The sequence below is a fragment of the Bubalus bubalis genome, chromosome 4, assembly GCF_019923935.1.
Source record: "Bubalus bubalis isolate 160015118507 breed Murrah chromosome 4, NDDB_SH_1, whole genome shotgun sequence".
In the NCBI taxonomy this organism is placed as follows: Eukaryota; Metazoa; Chordata; class Mammalia; order Artiodactyla; family Bovidae; genus Bubalus; species Bubalus bubalis.
This window is the reverse complement of record NC_059160.1, coordinates 50002031-50029661: the sequence shown is the minus strand read 5'-3', so window position 1 is coordinate 50029661 and position 27631 is coordinate 50002031. Positions and strand designations below refer to the sequence as shown.

Below are 27631 nucleotides of genomic sequence, written 5' to 3'. Positions count from 1 at the left end.
CTGGGGTCATTTGATAATTAAATGTTATTACATATTAGCTAAAGAGAGTTCTAAGGTTTATATAACATGGGACTACTGCCCATAGTACTATAAATTCAGAAAACATTAGCAAGGCTGAAACTAGGCATAAATGAAGGCTTCTTTAAGTCTTTTTATAAGAGCCTATACTTGTGGCCAAATGTGAACCAGTTCTCAAGGCATTAATTTTTAATTCCAGGAGGGGAATAGCTATGATTCAGATGCTTACCTTCCATCCTCATAGTATATGTAGTCTGATATTAAAAATTCTTGAGAACAAACTTATATAAGATATTTGTAACTCATCTGTATAAAGTCACTAATTCTCTTTTAAACTAAGAATATTAGGCTGGAAGTTAGGAAACCCATACTCTTAACTGTTGCTACCCCACTAATTCATTCTGGCCTCATACAAGTGGCTTAACCTTTCTGGCCCTCAATTTCCAAATCTGTAAAATGAAAGAAGTGCACCAAATATAAGGTTTCTTTCAGTTCTAACATTCTGTGACTTTAAAAAAGTAAAAATCTTTTCTAGCCAGATCTTGAACTGCAATTTAATACATTGATAGAGAAACAGTCCATTTTAAATCACTTAAGCCAAATAACCATATTTTTCATACTCATTCTTGTTTTTCAGAAACTCTGTGAAGGCATATTTAAAGTCCTTTTAAAGGACATCCCAACAACATGTCAAGTGTCCTGCCTGGAAGTTCTCCGCATTCTCTCCAGAGACAAAAAGGTTTTAGTTCCTGTAACAACCAAGGAAAATATGCAGATACTGCTGCGACTAGCCAAGCTAAATGAGTCGGATGATTCTTTGGAGAAGGTGTCAGAGTTCCCAGTTATTGTGGAGTCATTAAAATGTCTTTGTAACATAGTGTTCAACAGTCAGATGGCACAGCAGCTCAGTCTGGAACTTAACCTTGCTGCAAAGCTCTGTAACCTCCTGAGAAAGTGCAAGGACCGAAAGTTTATCAATGACATTAAGTGCTTTGACTTGCGCTTGCTCTTCGTCCTGTCACTTTTGCACACCGACATCAGGTCACAATTGCGCTATGAGCTCCAAGGACTACCGCTGCTAACCCAGATCTTGGAAAGTGCCTTTAGCATCAAGTGGACCGATGAATATGAATCGGCCATAGACCATAATGGACCTCCTCTCTCACCTCAGGAGACAGACTGTGCCATTGAGGCCCTTAAAGCTCTCTTCAATGTGACGGTAGACAGTTGGAAGGTGCATAAAGAGGTAAGGTCAGAAAGAGTATTCTCATCTGCTTGGAATTTCATTGATTTGGGAGCTGCTTGAAACAAAGGAATGCTAAACAGGGAAATGGAGGAAGTTTCCAATTCCCTCATTAATCAGTTATATGACCCAGGATACATTTCTTAACCATTTGTAACTCTTATTCTTTCCGTCTGTGTGACACTTATCAGAAGAATAGGGTGAAGCTGGACTGCTGTTTTGTAAGATGCCAAGTATAGTTCCTTTTCTGAATTGTACTATCATGTGTCTTTTTTTTTTTTTAAGAGCCTCTTTCAGAAACAAGGTTTAAATTATTATAAGAGTTGATGGGAAACAAAACAGTGATTCATAAAGGTATAGGCATGTTCATTGCCTGCTATTTTAAAGAAACATTAAGATATTTAGGCCAGTTGAAATCAGTCAGTCAGAATGGATGTCTGCTCAGAAGAGTAAAAGACACTGTGTTTATCACCTGTCATACCAGTCTCCTGATGTGTTACTCTATCAGAAGTGTAGGATACAGCTAGGATATATGCTGATACACAGTCCTAGAAAACCAGTATAATTACACCAGAATATGGGAAGGTTATTTTAAACCACTTGATTTATTTCTAGACTAAGATCCTTTTCTGTGGCTTGGACCATCCAGCAACCCAAAGTGAGGCAGATTCAATAGTTTATATTTGAGTACCACAAGAACAATATGCTAAATGAGAAGATTAGTTTAAGAAAGTCAACAATTTTCAATGAAGAGGACAAACCTTTTCCCTTGCTTCTACAATCTTAACATTTCACATTTACCCTCTCTCTTTAACCTTAAGTAACTCATAAAATTTAGTCTCTTTCTTAAAAAAAGAAGGAAAAGAAGTATTTTGGTGCCAGAGCAAATTATCTTTTTTGACAGTTGACTTTAGGACTTAAGTTAACATTTTCCCGTGTCCATTTGAGGCAGTTCTCACCATGAATAAAGATCTGTTTTTGCCAGCACCTTACTTTGAAAGGATTATCTCAGTGTGGTGCTATAGTAGCAGTATGCAGACATCTGAGTTTTAAAGTGCAAATAGGTCTATATTTTGAAACCAAATATTTGAAGATCAGTCCTAACAGCTGTTTTAGATGACTGTAGTATGGTTAGTTTTTCCTGGGACTTGGCAGAAAAAGATGCAGAAAGCCCACATGCTCCATTTGTGCTTTGAAACCAAATATTTGGAAGTATTTAAAATGTTATGTCTCTATGCTTATTTGGTACCTTCTATGGTTATTTTTCTTACACTGTTTGCTTTGGTGTTTTTAAGTTCTCCATTTAGTTGCAAGAGCTTTTCTGAGACTGTTGGTTTGCCATTGTTGGAGCCCCTGTTATTTAAATTGTGTCTAAAATAGTAGCTCAGACCCTTTCAGATTCCTGACAGAAAGGATTTATAGTTCAGCGGCTGCACATCAGCATATGTATGGAATGATGTGTAATAAATAACAGTATACTGAGATTGGCCCTAATTAGTGTGCTTCAGTTATAATTAATAGCAGTGCTGGAAGAGGCTTTCGAAAATGTTGAAGTGGCAAATGATTACTCTGTATTATAGAATGTTTATTTTTCAAAAGATACATGATAAAGGATCAGTAGTCCTGAAGTGGACATCTCAACAAACCCCTGTGAGTCATGGATCTCTTGATACAACCTTTGTAAAATGTACCTAGTTAATATGCCTCTGGGCTATTTGAAGTTATCAGAAGTTGTAAACAGTATTGACAACAGAGTCTTGACTATGGAAAAGGTTGGGCTTCCCAGGTGGCGCTAGTGGTGCTTAAGAACCCACCTGCCAATGCAGGAGACTTAAGAGACCCAGGTTTGATACCTGGGTCAGGAATATCCCCTGGAGGAGGGCATGGAAACCCACTCTAGTATTCTTGCCTGGAGAATTGGACTACTAGTGGGCTACAGTCCATAGGGTTGCAAAGAGTTGGACACGACTGAAGCAACTTCATACTCATGCACGCATGCGTGGGAAAGGTTAGTTTAAACCATTTGGGTCTCCATAAGTCTCTAAATTCAAATTTTAGCAAGCATTTAATCAGTCAACAAATATTTATGAACAATTGCCAGGTATTACCCAGGCATTGTGAAATATATTGGTGAAGAGTACAGATAGTCTCTGCAAACTTCAGTTCTATTGGTGAGACAGATAATTAGTAAACAAATATGTAATTTAAATTGTGTTAAGTGCTAGGAAAGAAACAGTACAATGATGGAGAATATTTACTACAGTTAGAGAAGACCTCTGAAAGTCTCTCCTGAGATCTGAAGACTGAGAATGATTCGGCCTTCTAAAGAATGAGGGGAGGAAACCTTTCTCAGAGATTGAACAGCATGTGAAGAGACACAGAAATCAGAGTATAGAGTACTTTTTATTGAGGTGTCTACAACTTGACTGTGATGCTCTGGATGTGGCCAACAAAACTGGGATCATCCAAACTGAGTTGGGCTTCCCTGGTGGCTCAGACAGTAAAGAATCTGCCTGCAATGCAGAAGACCTAGGTTTGATTGCTGGGTCAGGAAGATCCTCTGGAGGAGGATGTATTACTGGCAACCCATTCCAGTATCCTTGCCTGGAGAATTCCATGGACAGAGGAGCCTGGCAGGCTACCCACTACAACTTGGCATAAAGAAAATCTATAGTAAGGCTGCAGAGAAACTCTTCCTCTTGTCAGGAAGAGTTCATTTACCTGAATTTTAATATCTACTTGATTGTCAGATTAAAGACATCTTTCTCCAGGTGAGCGATCATCTAAAGAATTGTTAACACTTTAAAATACCAACTGAAATAAAGGGATATGGAAAGCTGACTATATGGAAGAATCCAACTTTAAAATACAGATTTAAAAATAATATTTTCCTTATTCTGAAAGGGAATACTTGCTAAATAATACTGCAAAGATCTAAGGGAAAAAACATATAAGCAAGAAGAAAGTACAAATTATCTGTAAACCTACCACTCAGAGATAAGCATTATTTGCATTTTGCTGTGTATCTTTCTAACCATTCTTTGTTGTATGATACATAAACATATATATATATGTACTTTTTTTTTTTTTTTTTACAAAAATGCAGTCATTTTATCATCTTGCTTTTTTTCTTTTCCACAATAAATGTTCTTGAAGAGTAGTAGATTACATGATGTGTTCCTTGAAGCCATAAAGTTTCTAGGATTGACCTCTGAGGTTGAGTGGACAGTGTTTCAGGTTCCCACCCTTTCTTTAAAAAAAGCACCTTTGATTGTTGCTGTTGCTATTGTTATTTTCTTTAAATTTAGGCTGTAACTAAATTTCATTTGGGATATAGAGTTCTGCATCCAAAAAAAATAAATTTTAATAACCACTTTCTTCTCATGTTTGTTAAAGATAATAAATCTTTATGAAAGAACAAAAGTGAAAGTTGCTCAGTCATGTCCGACTCTTTGTGACCCCGTGGACTATACAGTTCATGGAATTCTCCAGGCCAGAATACCGAAGTGGGTAGCCTTTCCCTTCTCCAGGGGATGTTCCCAACCCAGGGATTGAACCCAGGTCTCCTGCATTGCAGGAGGATTCTTTACCAGCTGAGGCACCAGGGAAGTCCTTATGAAAAAACAGACATAAGTATATGTGTAAAAATACTTAAAAGTATCCCTTCATAAGGATATATCAACCTTGAACAAATGCCCTATGTGTAAGAATTTGGGTTTTTTGCAATTGTTTGCTATTTTAAATAGTAATACAGTGAATTTTCTTACAAAGTCTTTGTAGATAAATTCCTGAAATTCCTGCACCAAAGGATTTTTCAAAACTTTAGGGTTTTTTCTTATGTATCATACGTATTTAAATGTATATGTATTACCAAATATTGACCTTCAGAAGAACAGGACTAGTTTATACCTTTCAAAACCTGGGCATTTCACTTTTTAAAATCTTTACCTATTTTACAACTCAGTTGTCACAAAAAATATGTTTGGTTTTGGTTTTAACTGTTCTAGTAGGTATTTTTTATGACTGTTCATTTACAATTCACAAAAACAGAAAATTAAATTTTTCTTGAGGTTTAGCAAATTAGTGGAATTTGTTCATTTTAGATTCATGCCTGAATGTTAAATTCCTGTCTGGAAGCCAATGCCATCGGTAGAATTTGGAGATTCTTTTCCATTCATTAGGAAATGTAGCTAGCCTTATTTCTACTTGTGGTGTCTGTCAGTCTCCCTACCTTCCTCCCTGTCTCTTTCTCTCCCTTTCCTGATAGTAGTGTATTTTAAAAGGTCAAATGGTCAAATGATTCCTTTTATAGGACCCAAAGTCAATTCTAGAAAAGTTCATGGAAATGATCCTGTCTTCTTCCTGTTTTAACACTTTGCTAAATCTCTTGGCTCATCGAGGAAAGCATGTCATTCTAGAGATCCCTTACTTTTAACATATGATCCCTTCTGCAGTGTTTCCTAGGTATCTATGCAATGTAATGAAAAAAATCCAAGGAAAAGCACACATGTTAGAGCCAGACAACCAAGTACAAACAGAGAAGTAGTACAAGTATCTGAGTATTAAAGGATGCTGTTTGAGTGAGATAAGAGAGTGAGTATCTTTAGGAGTCAATTGGAATGTCACATTGTAACAGAAGAGCTTGATTCCATAATTATTTTAGAGACTTTGAAGGAATGTGAAAAAAGTACATGACATTATTTAATTAAAAATAAAGCTTCTCTCTTTTAACTGAATCATTTTTTCAACAAACATTTATTTTGTCCCCAACATATGCAGAGTTTTGTATTAGGTACACAATATGCATTATAAAGCATCTTTGCCCTCAGAGAACTAACAGTACAGTAGGAAAATCAGACATGTGAACAGATGGATGCGTAACTGTTTTGTCATATTATTTACTGTTCTTCTCTACACTTTCTGTATGTTTGAAAGTAAAGAATTACCTCAGAATACACAGATGCTACAAATGCCATGTATTCTAGATCTTTGGAGGTCTATCTGACCTCACTGTCTTAGTCTTTTTGCTAAGCAATATACCTAGCACAGAATAAATGTTTAGTGAGTATTTGTTTTATGAAAAATAAAATGTGATGCAGTTTGTGCAATCTGCATAAACAGAAATATATAAGAGAAATAGCCCAAAATGACAGGGAGGAAAGAAAGTTAAAATTTCAAAACTATTAAAAAAATTTTCTAGAAACCTAAAACATTTAATAACATTGTTTAGAGAGCAGATTCTAGCTTTTTTGAAGATACAGCACAGTATTTTATAGCATTTATATTTCCCTTTGTAAGTTAATTCAAAAAAACATTTATTACTTTATGCCCAGGACCATGTTAGCTGTAAAAGATGTGAAGGTAGAATACTTAATCTTTGCCTATAAGGAGACAGAGATCTTTGAACATAATGTAATTTAGAGGGATAAATAACTGAAAAATAGCCTGGGTAAAACATAGGGTGAAATACTACCCGGGGTATAGCTATATTTCCAGGTAAGAGTACATGTGTACGTTTGTGTGTGCATGTGTATTTATGTTTCACTTTTGTAGAATTGAAATTTAATTTTCATAGGACCAGTTTCCTAAACCTTCTTGAACTAATTAGAACTACCCTGGGATAACATAGCCTGTTTAGGACTCACTGGTGTGAAGTATTCTTTCAGACTTTTTCTCAGGCCTTGATTAGATCAGTTAAAGCTTTCAATGAAAAGGTATGAAGATATTGATACCTTTACCAAACAAAAATGAAAATATTCCACAGATTGCATAGGAGGAAAAAGCAATGGTACAGTAGTGGAATCTATAAATAGGAAGCAAAGTCTATATAAAAAGGTCCCCCCCACCAAAAAAAGATTCCAAAAAGTTGCATGAGTTTCTACCTCTCTTTTAGTGTTATCTCATTTTGATTTCCGCTATCCCAACAAGCTTGCTTTTCTCTTTTTTCCTCCTCTCTTTGTCTTAGGGATTTTTTTCCCTTATCAATCTTTGGAGATAGTAGGATTACAGAGAAAGAAATATTGATGCTCTAAAGATATCAAATCTAAGCTCTCGAAGAAGTAAATGACAGTTTATAAGTTGTTTGTATACTGTTTTGTAAAGAGCAATTATATTTAATCCTTCAAGCATCTATATGAGACAGGAGGAATATTAATCTCATTTGACAAATGAAGGACAGTGAAGATCAAAGAGTTTATTTATGTGGTCACCCAGCAGAATAACCGATAGTAGGAAATCATGTCCACTCTAACCTTTGTTAAGTAAGACATCTTAAATGATAGCTCTTATTCAACAAATATTTATTGAGTCATAGATGAATAATAGAATAAAAAGTCGAGAAACAAGCGTATACATATATAGTCAACTGAGTTATGATACAGGTAACATTGAAGTGCAGTGGGAAAAGGTGGGTTTTTTAATCAATTAAAAATGAATTTAGGGACTTCCCTGGTAGTCCAATGGTTAAGAATCTGCTTGCCAGTGCAGGGGACACAGGTTTGATCCCTGGTCTAGCAAAATTCCACATGCCATGGGGCAACTAAGCCATGGGCCACAACTCCTGATCCCACACTCTAGAGCCAACAAGCCACAACTATTCAGCCTGTGTTATGCCTGGAGGCCATGCTCGCAACAAGAGAAGCCACTGCAATGAGAAGCCTACACACCACAACTAGAGAGCAGCACCTGCTCATTGTAACTAGCGAAAGCCTGCATGTAGCAGCAAAGATGCAGCACAGCCAAAACTAAATAAATTTAAATCTCTACCTTATACCATACAGAAAAAATTAATTTGTGATGGGTAAGAGATTTTAAAATGTAAAAGGTAAAGTAATAAAAGCTTTTGGAAGAAAGCAGAAGATTATCTTCATGACTCTATTTTAAATAAATCAAACATTTCTTAAATACGAAAGATTTTTAAAACAGTACAAAATAAAGATCAAGCCATAAAGGAAAAATTGACAAATGGGCCTTCATTAAAATGAGTTCATCAAGAGAAGAAGGTAAAAAAACAAGCTACCAAATGGAAAATTATATTTGTAATACATATATGCAATAGGTACTCTACCTAGAATGCTTTAAAGAAATTCTACAAAGAGTGTCAATCAACCCAATGGAAAAATATGCAAAAGGCTTGAACAGGCACCTCATAAAAGAGCTATACAAATGACTTACAAACATAAGAAAAAAATGTGTTCAACATTATCAGTCATTGGGAAAATGCATAATAAAACCTGTGTACATCCACTGAATGGCAAATTTAAAAGGCTGACAATACCAAGTGTTGGCACAGCTGTAGAGCACACTGATAGAAGTGTAAGCTGGTATAAACACTTTGAAACACTGTTTTGTGGAACCTCCTAAAGTGTCTTATGTATATGACCCAGCGTACCAAATGACATGTAAGAAAGTGTGTACATGTTCATAGTAGCACTCTTCAGTATAGCCCACGTGTCCAGCAAGAGTAGGATGGATATGTGAATTATAATATACTCATATTCAGCAGTGACTTCCTAACCTAGCTATGAGGAAACATTGTTTTCCCTAGATGTCAGAATGGAACTCTTGTAATACAGTATTACACAACAATGTCAGACTGCTTGAAAAGTTTCTAAATGTTCAAGTGTACCTTCTGTACTCATGGCATTGCAGATCAGTGGCAAACAGTGCAGACCAGCACTTCAAATAACACTAATCTCAAGTGATGAAAAATCCCACAACCAGATGCAGAAGGGTCTCTATTTTATGATTCCCTTCATATAAAATTCATGACAACAAAAATCACTCACCTATGATGTTATTTGTTAGAATTATAATTGAAGAGCTGGAGATCTATCATTTGAAGAGGTCATGAGGGCAGTTCTAAGGTTCTCAGTCCTGGCATTGCTTTGTTTTCATGCTGATCATATGGACGTGCTCATTTTGTGAAAGTTTATCTAGCTGTACACTTAGGATTTGAGCACTTTATGTTTTATTTACATTAAAATTATTGAACATTTATTAAACATATGCCTTCTAAACTTGTGAAGGTAATAGATGAATGGAGAAAACAATGCCTATGTAAGTATATAAACAAATGTGAAATTACAGATTATGATTCCCTGAAAGAAATCATAACAAGATACAATGAAAGAGAATAATAAAAGAAGGAATCTACTTAGACAAGGTGGTCCAAGAACGGGCTTCTCTGAGACCTGGAGGATGAAAAGGAATCAGCGATAACCATGGCAAAAACTCTAGGGACTTCAGTAGTTGAGTAAAGAAATAGAATTTAGTGTATTTACAGTAAAAGAGGATATGCAGACATAAGGTACAACCTAGGAATTGGTGTCACAAAGACTGGGACAGGAGCATAAGGGATGGAAAGAAGTTGGATTTTCACTTGCAATTGCAGAAGTGAAAAGACTAGTGGAAAGACCAGCATGGAGTTTTGCAAGAGGCTTGTCGACATCAGCATGAGAAGAGAATGATGTGATATTTAAAATAAAGAAAAATCTAGTGTTAAAGGAAGTGTATTCCTAGTTAATTATCTAAACCAAAGAAAATATGATCTTTTTAAGAGTTAACTGCTGTGGTTTGTTGTTCAGTCATGTCCGACTCTTTGCAACCCATGGACTATAGCCCACCAGGCTCCTCTGTCCATGGGGATTCTCCAGGCTAGTATACTGAAGTGGGTTGCCGTGCCCTCCTCCAGGGTGTCTTCCCAACTTAGGGATCAAACTCAGGTCTCCCACATTGCAGGCGGATTCTTTATCATCTGAGCCACCAGGGAAGCCCAAGAGTTAAGTAATAGATGAATTTCATGTGCATTTCAGTGTGCTTCATGTAATGTGATGTATGTAAAAGTAATTTGCATATTAGAGAATTTTGATTCAGGCATTTGAAGATGGATGGCAAGTAGAACAGCATTCATTCCAAACCCTTAGCATCTCTAGCATTCCACTGGTCCCCCCTCCCCAACACACAGTAATTTCCTTATCACTCATTTCAGCTCTATCCCTTTTGATTTCTTCCTACCTCATCCTTCCCCCCTCACCCTCAAATGTTTCATTGAAAGTACTAAGCATTTTCATGTATGTCAGCTTCTTTAATCCTTTTGTAACCCCAGCAGTCTCATGTTTGTGGAGCTGTATAGAGGAAACTTTGGCTCAGAGAAGCTATATGACTTGCCTAAAGTCACAACCTATACTCTTGACTCTAAGTGCAATGCTTTTTCTATCATGCCATTGAGACCTTCATCTTTTCCAAATTAGCATGTGATAGTGTTATTTCAAAATATTGAAATATGAAATATTTGAAATATTGAGATATTTAAAATATTACATTATGAGTAATGAAACTGTACTGTTGTTTGTTAGATTTTATAAAAGACATCTTTCTTGAAGCGCTAAGTTATATATAGGAATATAAGATGTTGTCGTTCAGTCATTAAGTCATCTCCAGCTCTTCACAACCCCATGGACTGCAGCATGCCAGGCTTCCCTATCCCTCACCATCTCCCGGAGTTTGCCCAAGTTCATGTCCATTGAATCAGTGATGCCATCCCAACCATCTCATCCTCTGTCACCCTCTTTTCCTTCTGCCTTCAATCATTCCCAGCAACAGGGTCTTTTCCATTAAGTTGGCTCTTCATATCAGGTGGCCAAAGTATTGGAGCTTCAACTTCAGCATCAGTCCATATATATATAATGTGTGACCATATTTCACTTTCATAGACTTGGAATCAATTATATATATATACACACACATATATATATACAAACAAAACTTTAAAGCTTTTAATAGCTTTTGAAGTAATTGGAAACTTCCTAAAATGTAACATATCCAGGATCTGATTATAATAGATAATTATCACTAATTTCATATGTCTTCTTAATTACTAAAAATCTGGAATAAAAAAGGTACGACCTTGATGCAGATGGTAAAAAAAATTGTAGTGGCCCAAGATCTCACTAAAAATAAAGAGGTAAACCAAATGATTGCACCCCACTCCAGTACTCTTGCCTGGAAAATCCCATGGATGGAGGAGCCTGGTGGGCCGCAGTCCATGGGGTCGCTAAGAGTCGGACAAGACTCAGCGACTTCACTTTCACTTTTCACTTTCCTGAATTGGAGAAGGAAATGGCAACCCACTCCAGTGTTCTTGCCTGGAGAATCCCAGGGACGGGGGAGCCTCGTGGGCTGCCATCTATGGGGTCGCACAGAGTCGGGCACGACTGAAGCGACTTAGCAGCAGCAGCAGCAGCAGCAGCAAACCAAATAATTATTCAGAGCTTGGCTTATTTCCTATTATTTGCCTTCCCTCTGACAAGTGAAAGTTGCTCAGTCGTGTCCAACTCTTTGCAACCCCATGGACTATACAGTCTATGGAATTCTCAGAATACTGAAGTGGGTAGCCTTTCCCTTCTTCAGGGGATCTTCCCAAGCCAGGGATTGAACCCAGGTCTCCCGCATTGCAGGCAGATTCTTTACCAGCTGAGCCACAAAGGAAGCCCACGAATACTGGAGTGGGTAGCCTATTCCTTCTCTAGAGGATCTTCCTCACCCAGGAATCAAACCAAGGTCTCCTGCATTTCAGGCAGGTTCTTTACCAACTGAGCTATCTGACTGTCTACATGTCTTTAATACCACTGAAAGTGAAAGTGAAGTTGCTCAGTTGTGTCCGACTCTTTGCGACCCCATGGACAGTAGACTACCAGGCTCCTTCATCCATGGGATTTTCCAGGCAAGAGTACTGGAGTGGGTTGCCATTTCCTTCTCCAGGAGATCTTCCCAACCCAGGGATTGAACCCAGGTCTCCCGCATTGTAGGCAGACACTTTACCATCTCAGCCACCAAATACCACGATGAGTAAACATTAGGAAAATAGGAGATTAAACTCAGATTACTTGTTTTTCATCACTTGCTTGTCACTTTGGAGAGCCTAGGAGCAAGATTGGGAGGAACTAGGAGATTAAGAAGATTCATTAAAATGAAGTAGGTAGATTAGTAGATTTTAATCCATCATCTTTGAAACTTAAGAGATAAGATATTTTTACTGAGAACACACAACCTGCTTCTGAAATATCTGATAGTATTATATGTGTTTGAATTTTATACTGACTTGTAAACTGGAACAGTATACTATCCAACAAAAGAATCTAGACTTTCTGGAAATGGAAAAGATCCCTAGTTGCATTGAATCTTGTGATCAGATAAAACAGAGTAGGTAATATATGGATCTGATCATGTTTCTCTTTGACTGACATGTCATAAGGGAGAGGCCAGATCCAACAATTTCTGGTTTCAGCCATTTCTGGCAGTAGCTGTAGCTGTTCATATGAGATGACTGTTCACTTAGTGTTACCTTGGAAATTGTTCCTGGAATATCCTGGTGTCTATTATGTACGCATGAGAATAAGTGTTTTGGGGGTCTGATATGCCATAGGATGACTCCCAGGAATGTAGTAATGTACCAGACTCTTTGTTAAGGCATTCTTTCAATCTCCAATTTTCTTCTGTTTTATTTGCCATAGAGTGAGTCTCATCAGTTTCGTGTCATGGCAGCTGTCCTTCGCCATTGTTTACTAATTGTAGGTCCAACTGAAGACAAAACAGAAGAGCTACACAGGTAGGTAGCCTCTGTTGATATCGCAGTGAAAGACATAATCAGTTCTTGTTGTTTTTATGCATCTGATTTTAATTGTTATAAACACAAGAAAGTGGAGATATTATAGTAAATCAGGTAGCCAGTTGGTTGAAAATCATTACTTTGCCCTGATAAGAAATTTTCATTCTGTTTCCTTTGACTTTGTTATATTGAGCCCCTCAGCAAGAGAAGAGAATTTCGCATTTGTTGCATTCAACAATAAAACCCAGAACAACAATAATAATAACACACAGTTATTGAATACTGTGTGTAGCATTATGTTGAGTGCTTTATAACTACTAACCTCTTTTAATCATGAGGTAGGTACTATTTTTCCCTTTCAATACGTGATGAAACTGAGCCATAGAAAAATCAAGCAGTTTCTCTGAGATTGCATATAAGTGAAAGAGCTTGGGGTTGAATCCTGATTTTAATTACTACACTTAAACTAATATTCTATTTTCATTGTAAGAGGGTTTATCAAAAAGTATATCTTAAGAAATGTTAATTAAATTTTAGAAACTTCTTATAAGAATTGGGTCACAGTCTCAAGTATCAGTATATAAAAAAATAGCTCAAGTTTTGTGACTTGCCTACTAGAGCTATTAAGTACTGCTGTTAAAAGTTATCATTCTCTGAGAACAACTGAAGAAGTATTAATGCATTTTTCTAGTTCTCTTACTTTCTATTTTATGTCAGATTAGTAGTAACAACACCTCTGACTTTAACATGAGATTGTCTATTGTGCTTTATTCTGTAAGAACACAAATGGCATTTTAAACAATTCAAATAAATTCAAATTTGTAAACTTTGGCATTAAATCTCCTTTAAAAACAATTGAAAATTGGGTTCTTCTAATAGTAGAAATTACCTTTAGAAATTATCCAAAACATACATTATATTTACAGTATATACAGTACATATAGTATATCCAAAATATACAGTATATCCAAAATATAGCTTAAGTAAAACTGTATAGAAATACAACCAGAGTGTAAAATAAAACATACCCTTGTTATTTTTCAGTCATATCCATATTATTTTAGTTATGATTAGCAGTTTATCATTTGATATTGTACTCAAGTTTGTTGGTAGGTTACCTTATGTACTCTGCCCTGCAAGCCTTCAAACAGTTGTTTTCTTCACAATTAAAAAGTATACTTTTTTTCTGCAGCTGCAGATCAAAAGTTCCTTTAACTATCTAGAACTGTGTCCTTAGAAATAATCAGATTAACTGCAGTAGCTCAAATCCTTTAAAAAAGATTTTATTAAACATTTTTGTCTCACTAATTTTTTCATAACAAGAAACACTGGAAACCTAGATATTAAAGCTAAAAGAAAATGGGTTTATAAGCCCAGGTATACATTTATTTATTTTAGAAATCTGATATCACAAATTAAATGACATTCATACAAGGATATGAGAAGAAAATGTTTTGATGGCAGTTGTTACACTAGTCACAAAAACATTGCTAAGGATTTCTCTGAAGGGTGAATTTAATATTTTAAAACAGTACTCCAGTATTCATCAAAAGAGAGCATAACTGTAGAGGTTTTTTTTAAAAAAAGAAAAGATTTTTTTAAAGTAATCTGATATCTTTATTTTACTTTCTGATGATATTTGCTTTAAATACTTATTTTTCTTAAATTAAAAAAATATTTTTCTTTAAATTTATTTTTATCTTATAAGTTGCTCTGATAAATTATGTGTTAGCTCTACTGTAAATAAGAAGGAATATCCCTAGAGCCACAGACAGATTTATATGTATTTCTAAAAGGCTTCCTGGGAGATTGAGGTTGCTGCTGACATGACAGTTTATCTGGACTGGCCTTGCATGTCCCTTTAATCAGAATTAAAGTGATTAGTATCATTAGAGCAGTAGTGACTCTAAGCTAATCTATTTAAATGCAGAAAAACTGTACCAGCCTCAAAGGGTTATTTTAAGAACCTTATTAGAATTGTATTATCTGCTAAATTCTGCCCAGTTGTTGTGGCTCTGAAAACTGTGTGTGTGGTTCAAAGCATCATTTTAAAGATAATCAGAATGTTTCATATTTCAACATCTCGTTCCATTTTTTACCTTTATTTTGTAAATTTGTTTTTGCTTTTTTTTTTTAAGAGGAAAAATGTAATGAAATAAGTAAACCTAGTGTGGTGGATGGTTATGCATTGTCATCAAACTCAAAGGATTGTAACAGTGATTAAATGAGAGAAATTAGTAAAGCCATCCATCCCTGGTAGGGAGTAAGTTCCCAGAAAATGGGGGAGAAGCTGCTCCTGCCAGCACCACAACCCTACTGCCACTGCTGCTTCTGTTACTGTTATTATAATGAGCATATTGGCTTTGAGATCCAATATTTGGTTCTAAATCTCTTCTTTAAAGTTTCTTCAATTTTGATATTTTGTTTAGAAAGCTGTTTCTTTGTATATATTGTGATTGTGTAGTGAAATCTCTTTTCTGTTAATCTAAGACTTTATCAAGCCAGATGCTTGGCAGGCATGTCAGGAGCCTGCTAAGGTGCTCGAGGAGACAAATGAGTAAAAATATGGTTTAGCAGCAGCTTTTTCTGATACGTTGTCTCTGTAAGACAGTGCCTTTCTTTTTTCCCCTAGAGAAATCAGGAGGACATGGACATAGAGATAAAATGAGTTAGCTGACAAAGACAACTGACCTTGACATCAACTTTATTACCACTAATCAGAATTTTATATAGTTTCTAAAATCTATATGTTCTATTTCATTTCCTTTTGTCTATATTTATGGTAAAAAGTAAATTGTTGGTATGATCCACCTTTGTGGCTCCATTAAAGGACATCCTAATTCTATCTCTGCTATCTGCCTGAGAGTATTTTCAGCCCTCTTGTCCATAATCAGTAAGCTTATGCTAAACACTTAGCCAAAAAAAAAAAAGAAGAGTTGCTTGTGGATGTGGTTTTGGTTTTGTTTTATTTTGGAGAGAAGGGGGAAGATGGGGATGGCCTGTATGCTAGAGAAGAAAGGAGAGAGAAGGACCAGATCTGATTTAATTTCCTTCAGCTTCTCAGCCTAATTCTTTCACTCAACACATTGGCATCAACAAAGATTTCTTTTTTTTTTTTTTAATATCCAAAAGTGCCAGTGTGTATTTAAAAAGTACTTGCTTCCTTGCTTTTTTTGTTGTTCTTTGTTTAGACCAGTTCCTTTTATCTCACATATTGAAGGGGACAGTTTAGCACCTAATGACACCTCATTACAGTGCTAAGCATAATGTCTTTTTTTCCCTAGCTTTACTGAGTCATAATTGACATATAACATTATATACATTTAAGGGGTACAGTGTGTTGATTTGATACACATTACAAATACAAAATGTTAAAAAATAAGCATAATGTCTCACACATGACAGACTTTTGATAAATGTTTGAAAATTGGAACATTTCATTTTGGTTTATATTTATAAACTGCGTACTAACTATGTGTTAGACACTATGTTGAGCTCTAGAGGCAACAAAGACAAAGAGAGTATGATCTTTGTTCTCCAAGGCTCACCAGCTAAGTTGATGAGTTGTAGTTTTGAATAGGGTAATCTGGGCACCTCACCTAGATGGTATCATTTCAGCTAAGACTTAAAGGAAGTGAGGGAATGAGTGAGCCCTTTGACTGTGTGGGGAAAGGGCGGTCCAGGAAATAGCGCAGAAGAAAAGGCCCCAGGGCAGGAGCAGTGGCAGGTGTGAAGAACTGCCAAGAAGTTTGTGTGGCTAAACCACCATACACATGTCCCTTTACCCTCTTGAATTTTAGTCTCAGAGCATTTATCACCTTCTACTCAATTAGCTTTTTTGTTTTGACTGATCTCTACATGCTAGAAAATAAGCTCCAGAAGGGGAGGGATTTATCTCCGTTTTCTTCATAGTACCTGTCTAAAAATGCCTGGCATAAGTAATTAATAATTACTGAACTGAGTTAGATTAAGGTAAACTTAGGTATTTGCCTCTGAGTTATATTAGGGTAAACTTAGGTATTTACCTCTGAAAATCTTTTGGAAATCTTGAGATTCATATAAGATTTTCCGGCCATGAAAAAAGGTATATGAGCTCCCAATATACAGAAGATACATTTGACCAGGAAAGTTTGCTAACAGCTGTAGGTCTGCTTGTACTGTTATCGTGCTCCTCGGTGTCATCTGGTATTAAATTATGTTTAGCCCAGCGATTGATACAGGACTGGATTTCAGATTGCCTTCCTTCTCCCACAACTAACAAGACTTTAATCAGAGCATTAAGGAGCTCTAAATAGGTCCTGCTTTTGAATCTGCATATCAGGAGGGGGCTGGGAGCTTGAGTGGGAGGATGTCATGTCCCAGTGATTAATGATCTTTAGGAGGCTGAAAAGGGGAGAGTAATATACACAGTATTTCTACCCCCTGGAGTAGGAATGCAAACACCATTGTGCAGATTTGTGCATAGTCACTGACTTCCTGGTAGCTGGAGAATTTCATACACTCTTCTACCACAAATAAAACTGTCAGAGAAGTGACAGAACTCAAAAAGCTGGCTTTCCTTACTTAAAAAGAATAGCTCGAACACAGTGAGCCAGAAAATTAATTTTGTAGTTGTTTGGTAACCCAGTTGTTCAATAAAAAACGAGAAAATGGAACCTTTTCTTGAAAAGTCTAAAACCTCTAAATATTTGTTAACTCAAACTCTACATTTGATTTTTTAAATTTACCAAATTCCTAGAAACTGCTGATTTTAGATGAATTTAAAGGGAAGTAGTCCTTTATAATGTAATGCATCACCTTAAACTTTTCACTGTGGTCTCTGTGTTAGATTCCAGCCTATTGCCTTCTGTGTTGAAAAAATACCGGTAACATTTCAAAATGGATTTTACGGTTTTAGAAATTAATTAAGAAGAGTTCTATTTTTTTTCTTTTACCGCCAGTAAATCTATGATATCTAATAATAGTTCCCAAATCCTTAAATTAGGAGCACAATATTTTTATCTATAGATAATAATCTACAGATAATTGCAAAAATTTTAAAAGGAAAGTTTGAGGGAAAACTATGGTATTTCAGCCAATTGTGATCTTTTACAAATAACCAAAAAGGGACTTTGTTTAATGGTAATAGCAGTGATAGCAGCAGCAGCAGCTGTAGTAGGTTCTTTGTAGGTAGAACCAAATAACTTGTATTTTACCAGGAACCATTCATTCAGAGGACTTGTTAAATTATTTTCCTTCTTGGTTCTGATTTTTTTGATGCCCTTTAACCACTTACTACTTTTAAACTTGGAGTTCTTATAAAATTTTTTTCCCATAATATAAAAAGAAGGAAAAGAAATACTCATTCTTAGGGAAATGCAGCCACACTTCAGGGTAGAGGAGAGAAAATATTTTGTATTTTATTTCTGTTTTGTTGTTATTTGTTATTTTTGAGGGTGTCACTATAATCTAAATTAAAAGAAACTACTGTGGCCTAAATTAAGACCACATCAGTTAGATTAAGCCCTGAATTTGGTTTCCAAGTGGTTAGACTTTTAAATTGCATTTGCAAGAGTTTATTTTTAGTCAGGATGTGGTTATTTTTAGATCTGCTTCTCTGTCACTAGGAAATGTAATGCCTGTCTCTCCATTGTTGTTTATCAGGAAATTCTGAGGCACAGGCTTTTAAGATCCAGTTAGCACAGAACACCACCTCTCCTTTTAAATGAAAAAATATGAAATAATACATGAAGGAAAATATATTAAATAAGAGCATGTCTGATTTTTAAATTGTTAATGTCATTTTAACCTCTTACACACTGAGAAGCAGAAAATTTTTAGGGAATACCAAAAAATACAAGGTTTGGGTTCCCCCTACTGGTGTACATACTAGGCTTGTGATTTCATTAATACATACCAAGAAAGGCCTAGGGGGATGAAGATTTGAAATAGCTATATTGGCCTCTTTTAAAGAAATCTGGGCATGAGAGAGGGAGAAAAAGCACCGTTTACCATTTTCTGGAAATGTCTTATGAAAAAGAGGATGATCTAAAAATTGTATTTCTACGTCTAGAAAGGACAAAACTTAATCCTGCAATATTTGGTTTTTAATGCTGTTGCCTCCGTGATAAGCTGCTTATATACAGTGCTTCTCAAATGCTTTATGTTGTAATCTAAGGAATAATAAAACACCAGTGGATCCACAAAAGGATTTAAAACCCCAAGGAAAAACTGCAAGACTAGTATTGTATCATAATAAAATTAAAGAGCTAGTGTTAAAGCTCACTAATTCCTATTTTAGCATTTCAGAAAGTGACATGACATCATGTGATTGTGTATGTCCATTTAACATCTGTTCTTTCTAATTTGCCATGTGTGTATTTGAAACAATTCTTTTTATTTTCTGTCTCTTAGTCAGTAAATGCCAAATAATATTAAAGGCTCATTTTGAAAAAGAAGAATTTTAATTGACTCCTAAAAGTCTTACTATGTTTGCATTTTAAAGGACTATTCAATCAAATTAAAATATTGTCTTTTTAAATTGCTTTTCAGCAATGCAGTCAACCTTTTAAGCAATGTTCCGGTCTCTTGTTTGGATGTTCTCATTTGTCCATTAACCCATGAAGAAACAGCCCAAGAAGCAACAACTTTAGATGAACTGCCCAGTGATAAAACAGCTGAAAAAGAAACAGTTTTGAAAAGCAATACCATGGTATACAATGGTATGAATATGGAAGCCATTCATGTCTTACTCAGTTTTATGGAGAAGAGAATAGACAAGGTAATTCTGATAAAATGGAGAAGATGCTTCTAAAGAATGTAATTGTACACATATACAAACATCACAGGATATGATTTTTGAATCTAAATTTTTTATAGCTGATATCTTGAATAATTATTTATACTCTGGAAAGCTTTTTATTTACCGTAAATGACAAATTGCTAAAACCAAGTGAATTTATTTGTTTAAAGCTGAAAATTGTGTTGATGTGACACCAAAATTGTGACTAGTGCCTGAAAACAAAGGAAAAAGTAATTTTCTAGTGTAGGTATTTTATAAGTTCTAGAAGTAAAAATTATCCCCTCCCCCCCAAAAAAAAATTGATGATAAATATTTTCCATAACAGCCAAAAGACATCTTTAAAGGAAAATTGCCACTGTAAGCTGCTTATTTTCTCCTTTCTGATCACTGTCTTTGTCAAGTAACTATATTAAAAGGCAGGAAGTTAGTTTGAGTCGGTCATGAAAACCTTTGCTGCCTTTAAGCCCATTGTCTGAGCCAGTGAGAATCCTATAAAATGTAGGAAAAATCAAGAAGGATACAAATGAGCATTAGTAAGCATGAAGATAACTCATGAAATAGAAATATTTTTAAGAAAATAATTTTTAAAATAGTTTTTACCACTTTGGTAACATAAAATATCTCCCCCTTAAAAAGAGGAGTATTAATATACTCAGTTATATGAAGAAAAGTAACACTGATAGAAACTAATCTAATGCAGCATGTATGGTTTTCTTTGTAGGGAAGCAGCTATAGAGAGGGTCTCACTCCAGTTCTCAGCTTGTTAACAGAATGTTCCCGAGCCCATCGAAACATCAGAAAATTTCTCAAAGATCAGGTAACTGTTTAATGCATATTTCATCTCAAAGTTAATCTTCTTACATGTATTTTTTAACATAAAATCAATGAGTCAAATTTTTTCACGGTGATTTCTTTTCAGAATGTCAGAAACTCAAAAAAGTTAGTGTTAATCTTTGAAATCTTCCTAATCCAGAAATAAGTGACCCTGTATATTTTTTAAGTCATTCATTCATTTACTCAACAAATGATTATTGAGATTTGTGTGCTGTGTTCTAAGCCTTGAAATACAAATGAAGTCTTTGCCTTGTGGAGTTTCCCTTATAGAAGGGAGATTAAAAAGTAAACAAGTATCTTGATACAATGGCAAGCAGTGATAAGTGTTCTGAAGAAAGATACAGAGGAAGGGAAAACTTAAGGGAATAAGGAAGAGTCTCTCTCGGAAAATTTGAGCAGAAACTTGGATAAGTGATCTTTGAAAATATCTGGAAGAGGATATTCTCTGGGAATAGTTCTAGGAATATTCTGGAAGAGGAATGTACCAGAGAGAATGAGTTCAGAGTCTCTGGATGAGAGAATATTTTGGTATGCTTAAGAAAAAGCAGAAAAGCTAGACAATGTCATGCCAGAGGGAGAGTGCTGGATAAAGTACAAAAGGTAAGCAAGAATCAAACAACGTAAGGTTGTGTAGGACTTTAAGCTTTCTTCTAAGTGACGTGGGAAAGCATTGGGCAGATTTGAGGAGGGAAGTGGTGTGACCTCATTTATATTTAAAGATATTCTGGCTACTAGATAGGCCAGAGGAGTGTGAGTAGATGTGAGGAGACCATCTCAAAAGAGAACTGATGCCGAAGGTTATGATGGTCGTAGTTAGAGTTCATGGTAAGAAATGATCTTCCTACCTCCGCATCTACCGTCTGTCTGCATCTGTCTGTACCACCATATCCCTTGTCTCCCCTCTGTCACAGGGGATGAACTGTCCCTGCTTCCTTCTGTGGCCAGCCTCTGTGCTCATATCCTGGAACCCTTTCCCTCTCACCTCAAGAACTTTGCTCCTACATTTATTCTCTTTCTTCTCACCTTTTTTTTTTTTAATGTATTGGATCATTTTTGTCTGCACCCAAACGCATCTCCCATCTTAAAGGCAGAAAAACCTTCCCTTAATCCCACTTCTCAAGCTGCCTCCCCATTTCTCTGCTCTTCTTCATGCAGTGTTCCTCAGGAGAGTTTTCTGTGCTCACCTTCTCTCTCCTTTTCGCTCATTTTGATTCTCTTGTGAACCCACTGAAATTAGGTTTTCATGCTTTCCACTCCACTACAGAGGTGTTTATCAAAAGTCATCAACCCAATATTGCCAGATTTAATAGTTCTCAAATCTTTTTTTTTATTCCCCAATACCATTTTGATATAATTAAGTATTCTCTCCTTTTTGAAGTAATTTCTTCACTTGGTTTCTTGGACACACAGGGAACCTCTTCTTTGCAGTGTTCTGAGTTCCCCAAGACAATGTTATCTTTGTCTCTATGTCTGCTCTCTTGCTGATCTCATTTAACAATCTTGGTTTTGAAAATCTTCTATTCACCAATGGCTCCCAAATTTCTATCTCTAGCCTTGATTGTCTCCTAAGCTCTCCAGACTTATATAATGTATGCCTACCCATCTCCTCCCCTTAGATGGGTAGTAGGTATCTTAAGTTTAACATATCCCAAACTAATCTCTTGACTTGCTGTCTTCTGCCCCTCTATCTTTTCCTTCTTTCCTCATTCAATACATGGCACCACCCTCCACCCCATTGTTTATTGTCATGTAGAATTTCTCTTAATAAATGAACTAGGTTCATTTTTCTCTGTATGTTTATGGTCAAGATTTAATAAGCACTTTGCTCTGTGTAGAGCATATTAATAGATATTGCTGATAAGGAGAGATTAGAAAGTAGGGACTCGTATCTTTGAAGAATTTATAGTCCATTAGAGGACTAAGTACCAACAAACATGAATAATCATTTAAGCAAAATAAATTAGATAATTGAATTAAGGTCATTTCCAAGTTTGATTATCTTAAGACATCTATTCTGACTAGAAAGACGTAGTGAAGAATAATACATGAAAATACTTTGTGTCCTATATTTTAGCTTTTCACATAGGAGATCCACATTCCACTAAACTGTTTAGATTTTGCTATCTCTAAGCAGGATAGCCCAAATATATCCTGTTTGTTAAACAGATTCTTTACATGAAGGCCTTAGTCTATACATTATGTAGGTACAAAAGACTGTGAGACCCACTCCTTGTCCTCAAAGAAATACTGCAGTACAAAGGAGACATAACAAGTAAAAAGTTGACTAAAGAAGGATAAATGGCACAATACAAAAATCAACTTGCCTTCTGAGGAAGATGCACTCTAGACTATGATGATCAAGAAGGGCAGAACCTCAAGTAACAGATGATTAGTTTTGGTAACAGTATAAATGGAAGCATGGCTAATTAGTTATTGTGCCCAGTGGTTAATACCTGCTTAAATCGACCTTGTGCATACCCAAAGTAAATTGGTCTTGAATATTCAGTATTTGGGCAGGTAGAAAGAGAACAGATGGTAGAAATTACTGATTCAGGTTGGATTAGTCTGGAGAGGCATTTAGAAGAGATGAAGATTCCATGGGTTTGAAAAAAGAACTGGACAAGATTTCTCAAAAGAAAAAATTTAATGAAAGGTAGTATTTGGGGGATAATAGAAATTTTGGAGAAAAATGATCCATTGGAGAAGGAAATGGTGGCCCACTCCAGTATTCTTGCCTGGAGAATCCCATGGACAGAGGAGCCTGGCATGCTACAGTCCATGCAGCCACAAGAGTCAGACACGACTTAGCAGCTAAACCACCACCACCACCAGAAGTGATCCAGACTTACGCAGTTTGTCTGGGCATAATATATAACAAAATTTCATTTCAAAAACTTGTTTTAAGGAACTGAAAACATAGCTAATAAAGTTTTTGTGTGATAACCTTTATTAATAGATACTGTGCTCTGGAACTGTAGGTACATACTACATGAAATCACTTGTTTCATGTCTCATTTCTCTAGAAATGGGAGATAAACTCAGTAGGGTTAGCTGAATCAAATAATAAGAATTTATTGTGTAATTATTTTATGCTTACAGGGCACAAATAGCAATCTGCTCTGTCCTGCCAGAGATATTGAAATATGGATTCTATAAACACTTGGGTAGATTATTCAGTTTTCTGAGATTTCGTGTTTTTTTTTTTTTTTTTTTTTACACCTCCTGATACATGGTAGGCACTCAGTATAGAAAGAGATAAAGAAGGAAGGAAGGAAATCAGCTGAATGAATTAAATAAAAATAATATGCACATAAAGAGTCTGGCATAGTAAATTATAACTTGACTTTGTCTATCTTCATTTCCTAGCATAGTGCCTCACCTATAGAAGGCACTTATAAAAAGCCACTTGAGGAGAAGGAAATGGCAACCCACTCCAGTATTCTTGCCTGGAGAATCCCATGGACAGAGGAGCCTGGCATGCTACAGGCCATGGGGTCACAAAGAATCAGACATGACTGACATGACTAACACTACTATTATCCAGGCACTGTGCTAACTTTGATGATTTCTTTAAGTCCTCACAAAAGTCTTATGAGGGAAGTACCATGTGCATGGAAACTTTGCAGCCAACAAGCATATAAAGTCATGATCCCAAGACTAGAAATAGCAGAGTGATGATTTGAATGCTGAGTCTAACTCCAGATGGAACTCCCTCTTGCTGCTGCTGTCTGATGGCACAGTTCTCTTTCTGAATGTTCACTGCGCACCTGGAACTGCCCAAGACAACTACCCAGATGAAGACCTCCCTGGGAGTTAGATACTTAAGAGTAAAGCCAGTTCAGGAAACTGCCACACAAAAAGATTATGCAGCTTGCCCATGGCCACACAGTTAGTAAACACGTTGATCTATCACAGGTAGATCAACATTTCAACACAGGAAGGGAAAAAAAAAAAGCTACTTGAATTAATTCATTCTTCCTTCAAATACGAAATATTTATTGAAACCTGTTATGTGCCACGCACTGAGAGTGGTAAACAAAACAGAAAGAAATCCCTGCCCCCAGACTCTTACGGAAGAAGGTAGACAGTTAAGAAATGTATACTGTGTCAGGTGGTGATAAGTGCTGTGAGGAAGACTAAACCAGGAGCAGGGGATGAGAAAAGATAATGCTGAAGGTGAATTCCTTATGGTGACCAAGGATTGTCTTCCTGTAAATGATATTTGAACAGAGACCTGAAGAAAGTAAGGGAATGAGCCAAGCCAGTTTCTAGAAAAAGGGTTTCTGGGCAGAGAGAGCAGCAAATGCAAAGACCATGAGGCAAGAAAGTGCTCAGTTTAAGGAGTTCCATCTGTGAAAGTATAGCAATGTGAGCAAGAAGTTGTCAGAAAAGTAGAAGGAGGACACATTATGTGAAACCCAAGGAATCTGGAAGGATCTCGACCTTTATTATGCATGAGATGAGAGGCCATGGGAACTGGAGGACTTTTAAGAAGAGGAATGACAGGATCTGACTTTGAAAGGATCGTCCTAACTGCTCTGTAGAGAATAGATCATAGAAGGACCAGAATGGAAGCAGGGATGACTTAGGAGACTGTGGGGACAGTTCAGGTGAAAAATATTGGTACCTTGAATTTAGTAATACTAGAGGAGGTAGTGAGAAGTGGTTGGGTTGTGGATATAACGCAAAGGTAGAGCCAAAATAATTTGCCGATGGACTGGATGTGGGATGTGGAAGAGAGGAATTAAGGCTGTTTGCAGTAAACAGTGGGAGTAGGCAATGGCACCCCACTCCAGTACTGTTGCCCAGAAAATCCCATGGATGGAGGAGCCTGGTGGGCTGCAGTCCATGGGGTCGCTAAGAGTCAGACACGACTGAGCGACTTCACTTGCACTTTCCACTTTCATGCATTGGAGAAGGAAATGGCAACCCACTCCAGTGTTCTTGCCTGGAGAATCCCAGGGACGGGGGAGCCTGGTGGGCTGCAGTCCATGGGGTTGCACAGAGTTGGACACGACTGAAGCGACTTAGCAGTAGCAGCAGCAGCAGCAGTAAACAGTTGAAAGAGTGCTGAGTCGCTTCAGTCATGTCCAAGTCTTTACGACCCTGTGGACTGCAGCCTGCCAGGCTTCTCTGTCCATGGGATTCTCCAGGCAAGAATACTGGAGTCGGTTGCTATGCACTTCTCCAGGGAATCTTCCTGACCCAGGGATTGAACCTGTTTCTCTTATGTCTCCTGCACTGGCAGGTGGTTCTTTACCAGCAGCACCACCTGGGAAGCCCAGGTTGGAAGAATAGACTTGCCACTTAATGAGATGGAAAACTGTAGAAGAAAAAACTTTGTTGGGAGCTTCAAAATCTGTTCAGGACATGCTAAATTTGAGAAGCTTTTTAAAGTCTAGGGGTCAGGGAAGAAATCAAGATAGAGATATACTTTAGGGAGTTAGCAGTAAATACAGACCATATAAATCCATAAAACTGTATGAGATCACCAATAGAGAGTGAAAATAGCAAAGAAATGTTGCCCAAGAACTCAACCCTTGAATAGTCCAACAGTTAAAATAGAAGAGGAAAGGGATTTCCATGGCAGTCCAGTGGCTAAGACTCCATGCTACCAATACAGGGAGCCCAGGTTTGATCCCTGATCAGGGAACTAGATCCCACATGCTCCCAGTAAATATCCAGCATGCCACAACTGAAGATTCCATGTGCCACAACTAAGACCCAGCACAGCCAAAAATATTTTTTTAAAGAACAAGAGAATAAAAGAGAATTGGCCTAGAGGCTAAGATGAAGCAAGCAGTAAGATAATAGGAGAACCAAAAGAGGAAAGGTCTAGGTGAGTGAGTGAGTTATCAAACAGATAAACCAAGCAAGTTTTGTAACTCCTCTGGGGACCAGTCTATAAAATAGGAATGACAGTGTTGATACCACCTCCCTTGCGTGGTAACTGTGAGGGTTGATTATAGAGAATGTGTGTATATCATCTATTACAGCAACTAGCACACAGGAAGTACTCAATAATTAATAACCATTTTATTATAAAGAAAACAACTAGAAAACATATGTACAGGGTTTTTTTTTTCTTTTTTTTTGTTGTTGTTGTTTAGTAACTAATGAAAATGTTGCAGGAATTAAAAGAAGGAAAAAATAATGAGTAAGGGTATTAAAGAAGTCTCTGAGGGAGAATGAGAAATTTGACCCAGACTTTAAAATGGATTTTGGTAGAGGCAGCTGGGGCATTCCAAGGTGCTGAGATGAGTAAACACCCAGGAATGGATTTGAATATATCATGGTGGTCAGTGAAGAGCTGTTTCTCTTCAGATGAAATTTCATTGCAGACATGAAATGAAATTATATTGTTGTTGTTTCAGTTCAGTCGCTCAGTCATGTCCGACTCTTTGCGACCCCGTGGACTGCAGCATGCCAGGCCTCCCTGTCCATCACCAACCCCTGGAGTTTACTCAAACTCATGTCCATTGAGTCGGTGGTGGTGTTTAGTTTTATTTGGAAAACTGTTTTTTTAATGTTTGTTCTATTCTTATAAAACTAAGCTTGGTAGACTAATTATAAGAAAAACTAGTTGGATGGTACCATTCCTACTTAATCTAGCACTTAAACGATTGATGATGGTTTTGCATCTGTGCCATTAGGTTTTACCACCACTGAGGGATGTGACAAATCGACCTGAAGTTGGCTCAACTGTGAGAAATAAGCTGGTGCGCCTCATGACACATGTTGACCTGGGAGTCAAGCAAATTGCTGCTGAATTCCTTTTTGTGCTTTGCAAAGAGAGAGGTAGGTTAAACTCTTTGCCCTCTACTTTTTCACCTTTCTGAGGGTATTTGGGAAATGTTTCTGTTATTAGTGGCCATCTTGTTCTGCTCTTTTCAGAACTTATTCTCTATCTGTTCCATTAGAGGGTTTGAGGAGATAATAAAAATTAATAATTTAAAAGCTTTTCTATACACTTCTGAATTTATTGAGGCATGCAGACAGATACACTACTAAACACACTCACATTTAAACTTTGCCTCCTCTGTCCTTAACCCAGACTTCTTAATCCTTATGAGTGAGGACCTGGAGTCATTATGAAGAATCTACTTACCTAATTAAGGTGCTACTATTTTGATAACCAGGCAAAGGC

At 36.7% G+C, this 27631-nt stretch overlaps 1 protein-coding gene across 11 annotated transcripts in view; it reads left to right on the top strand.

Moving 5' to 3' along the window:
• RIC8B (RIC8 guanine nucleotide exchange factor B) overlaps window positions 1-27631 on the top strand; it is an 86891-nt gene that overhangs the window by 21023 nt on the left and 38237 nt on the right. For all 11 annotated transcript variants that reach the window (XM_045165392.1, XM_045165389.1, XM_045165390.1 and 8 more), the window contains exons 2-6: window positions 656-1264; window positions 12775-12869; window positions 19401-19629; window positions 20372-20467; window positions 27138-27282. In XM_045165392.1, the coding sequence (XP_045021327.1) occupies window positions 656-1264; window positions 12775-12869; window positions 19401-19629; window positions 20372-20467; window positions 27138-27282 (1174 nt within the window). The remainder of the gene's footprint in view (window positions 1-655; window positions 1265-12774; window positions 12870-19400; window positions 19630-20371; window positions 20468-27137; window positions 27283-27631) is intronic.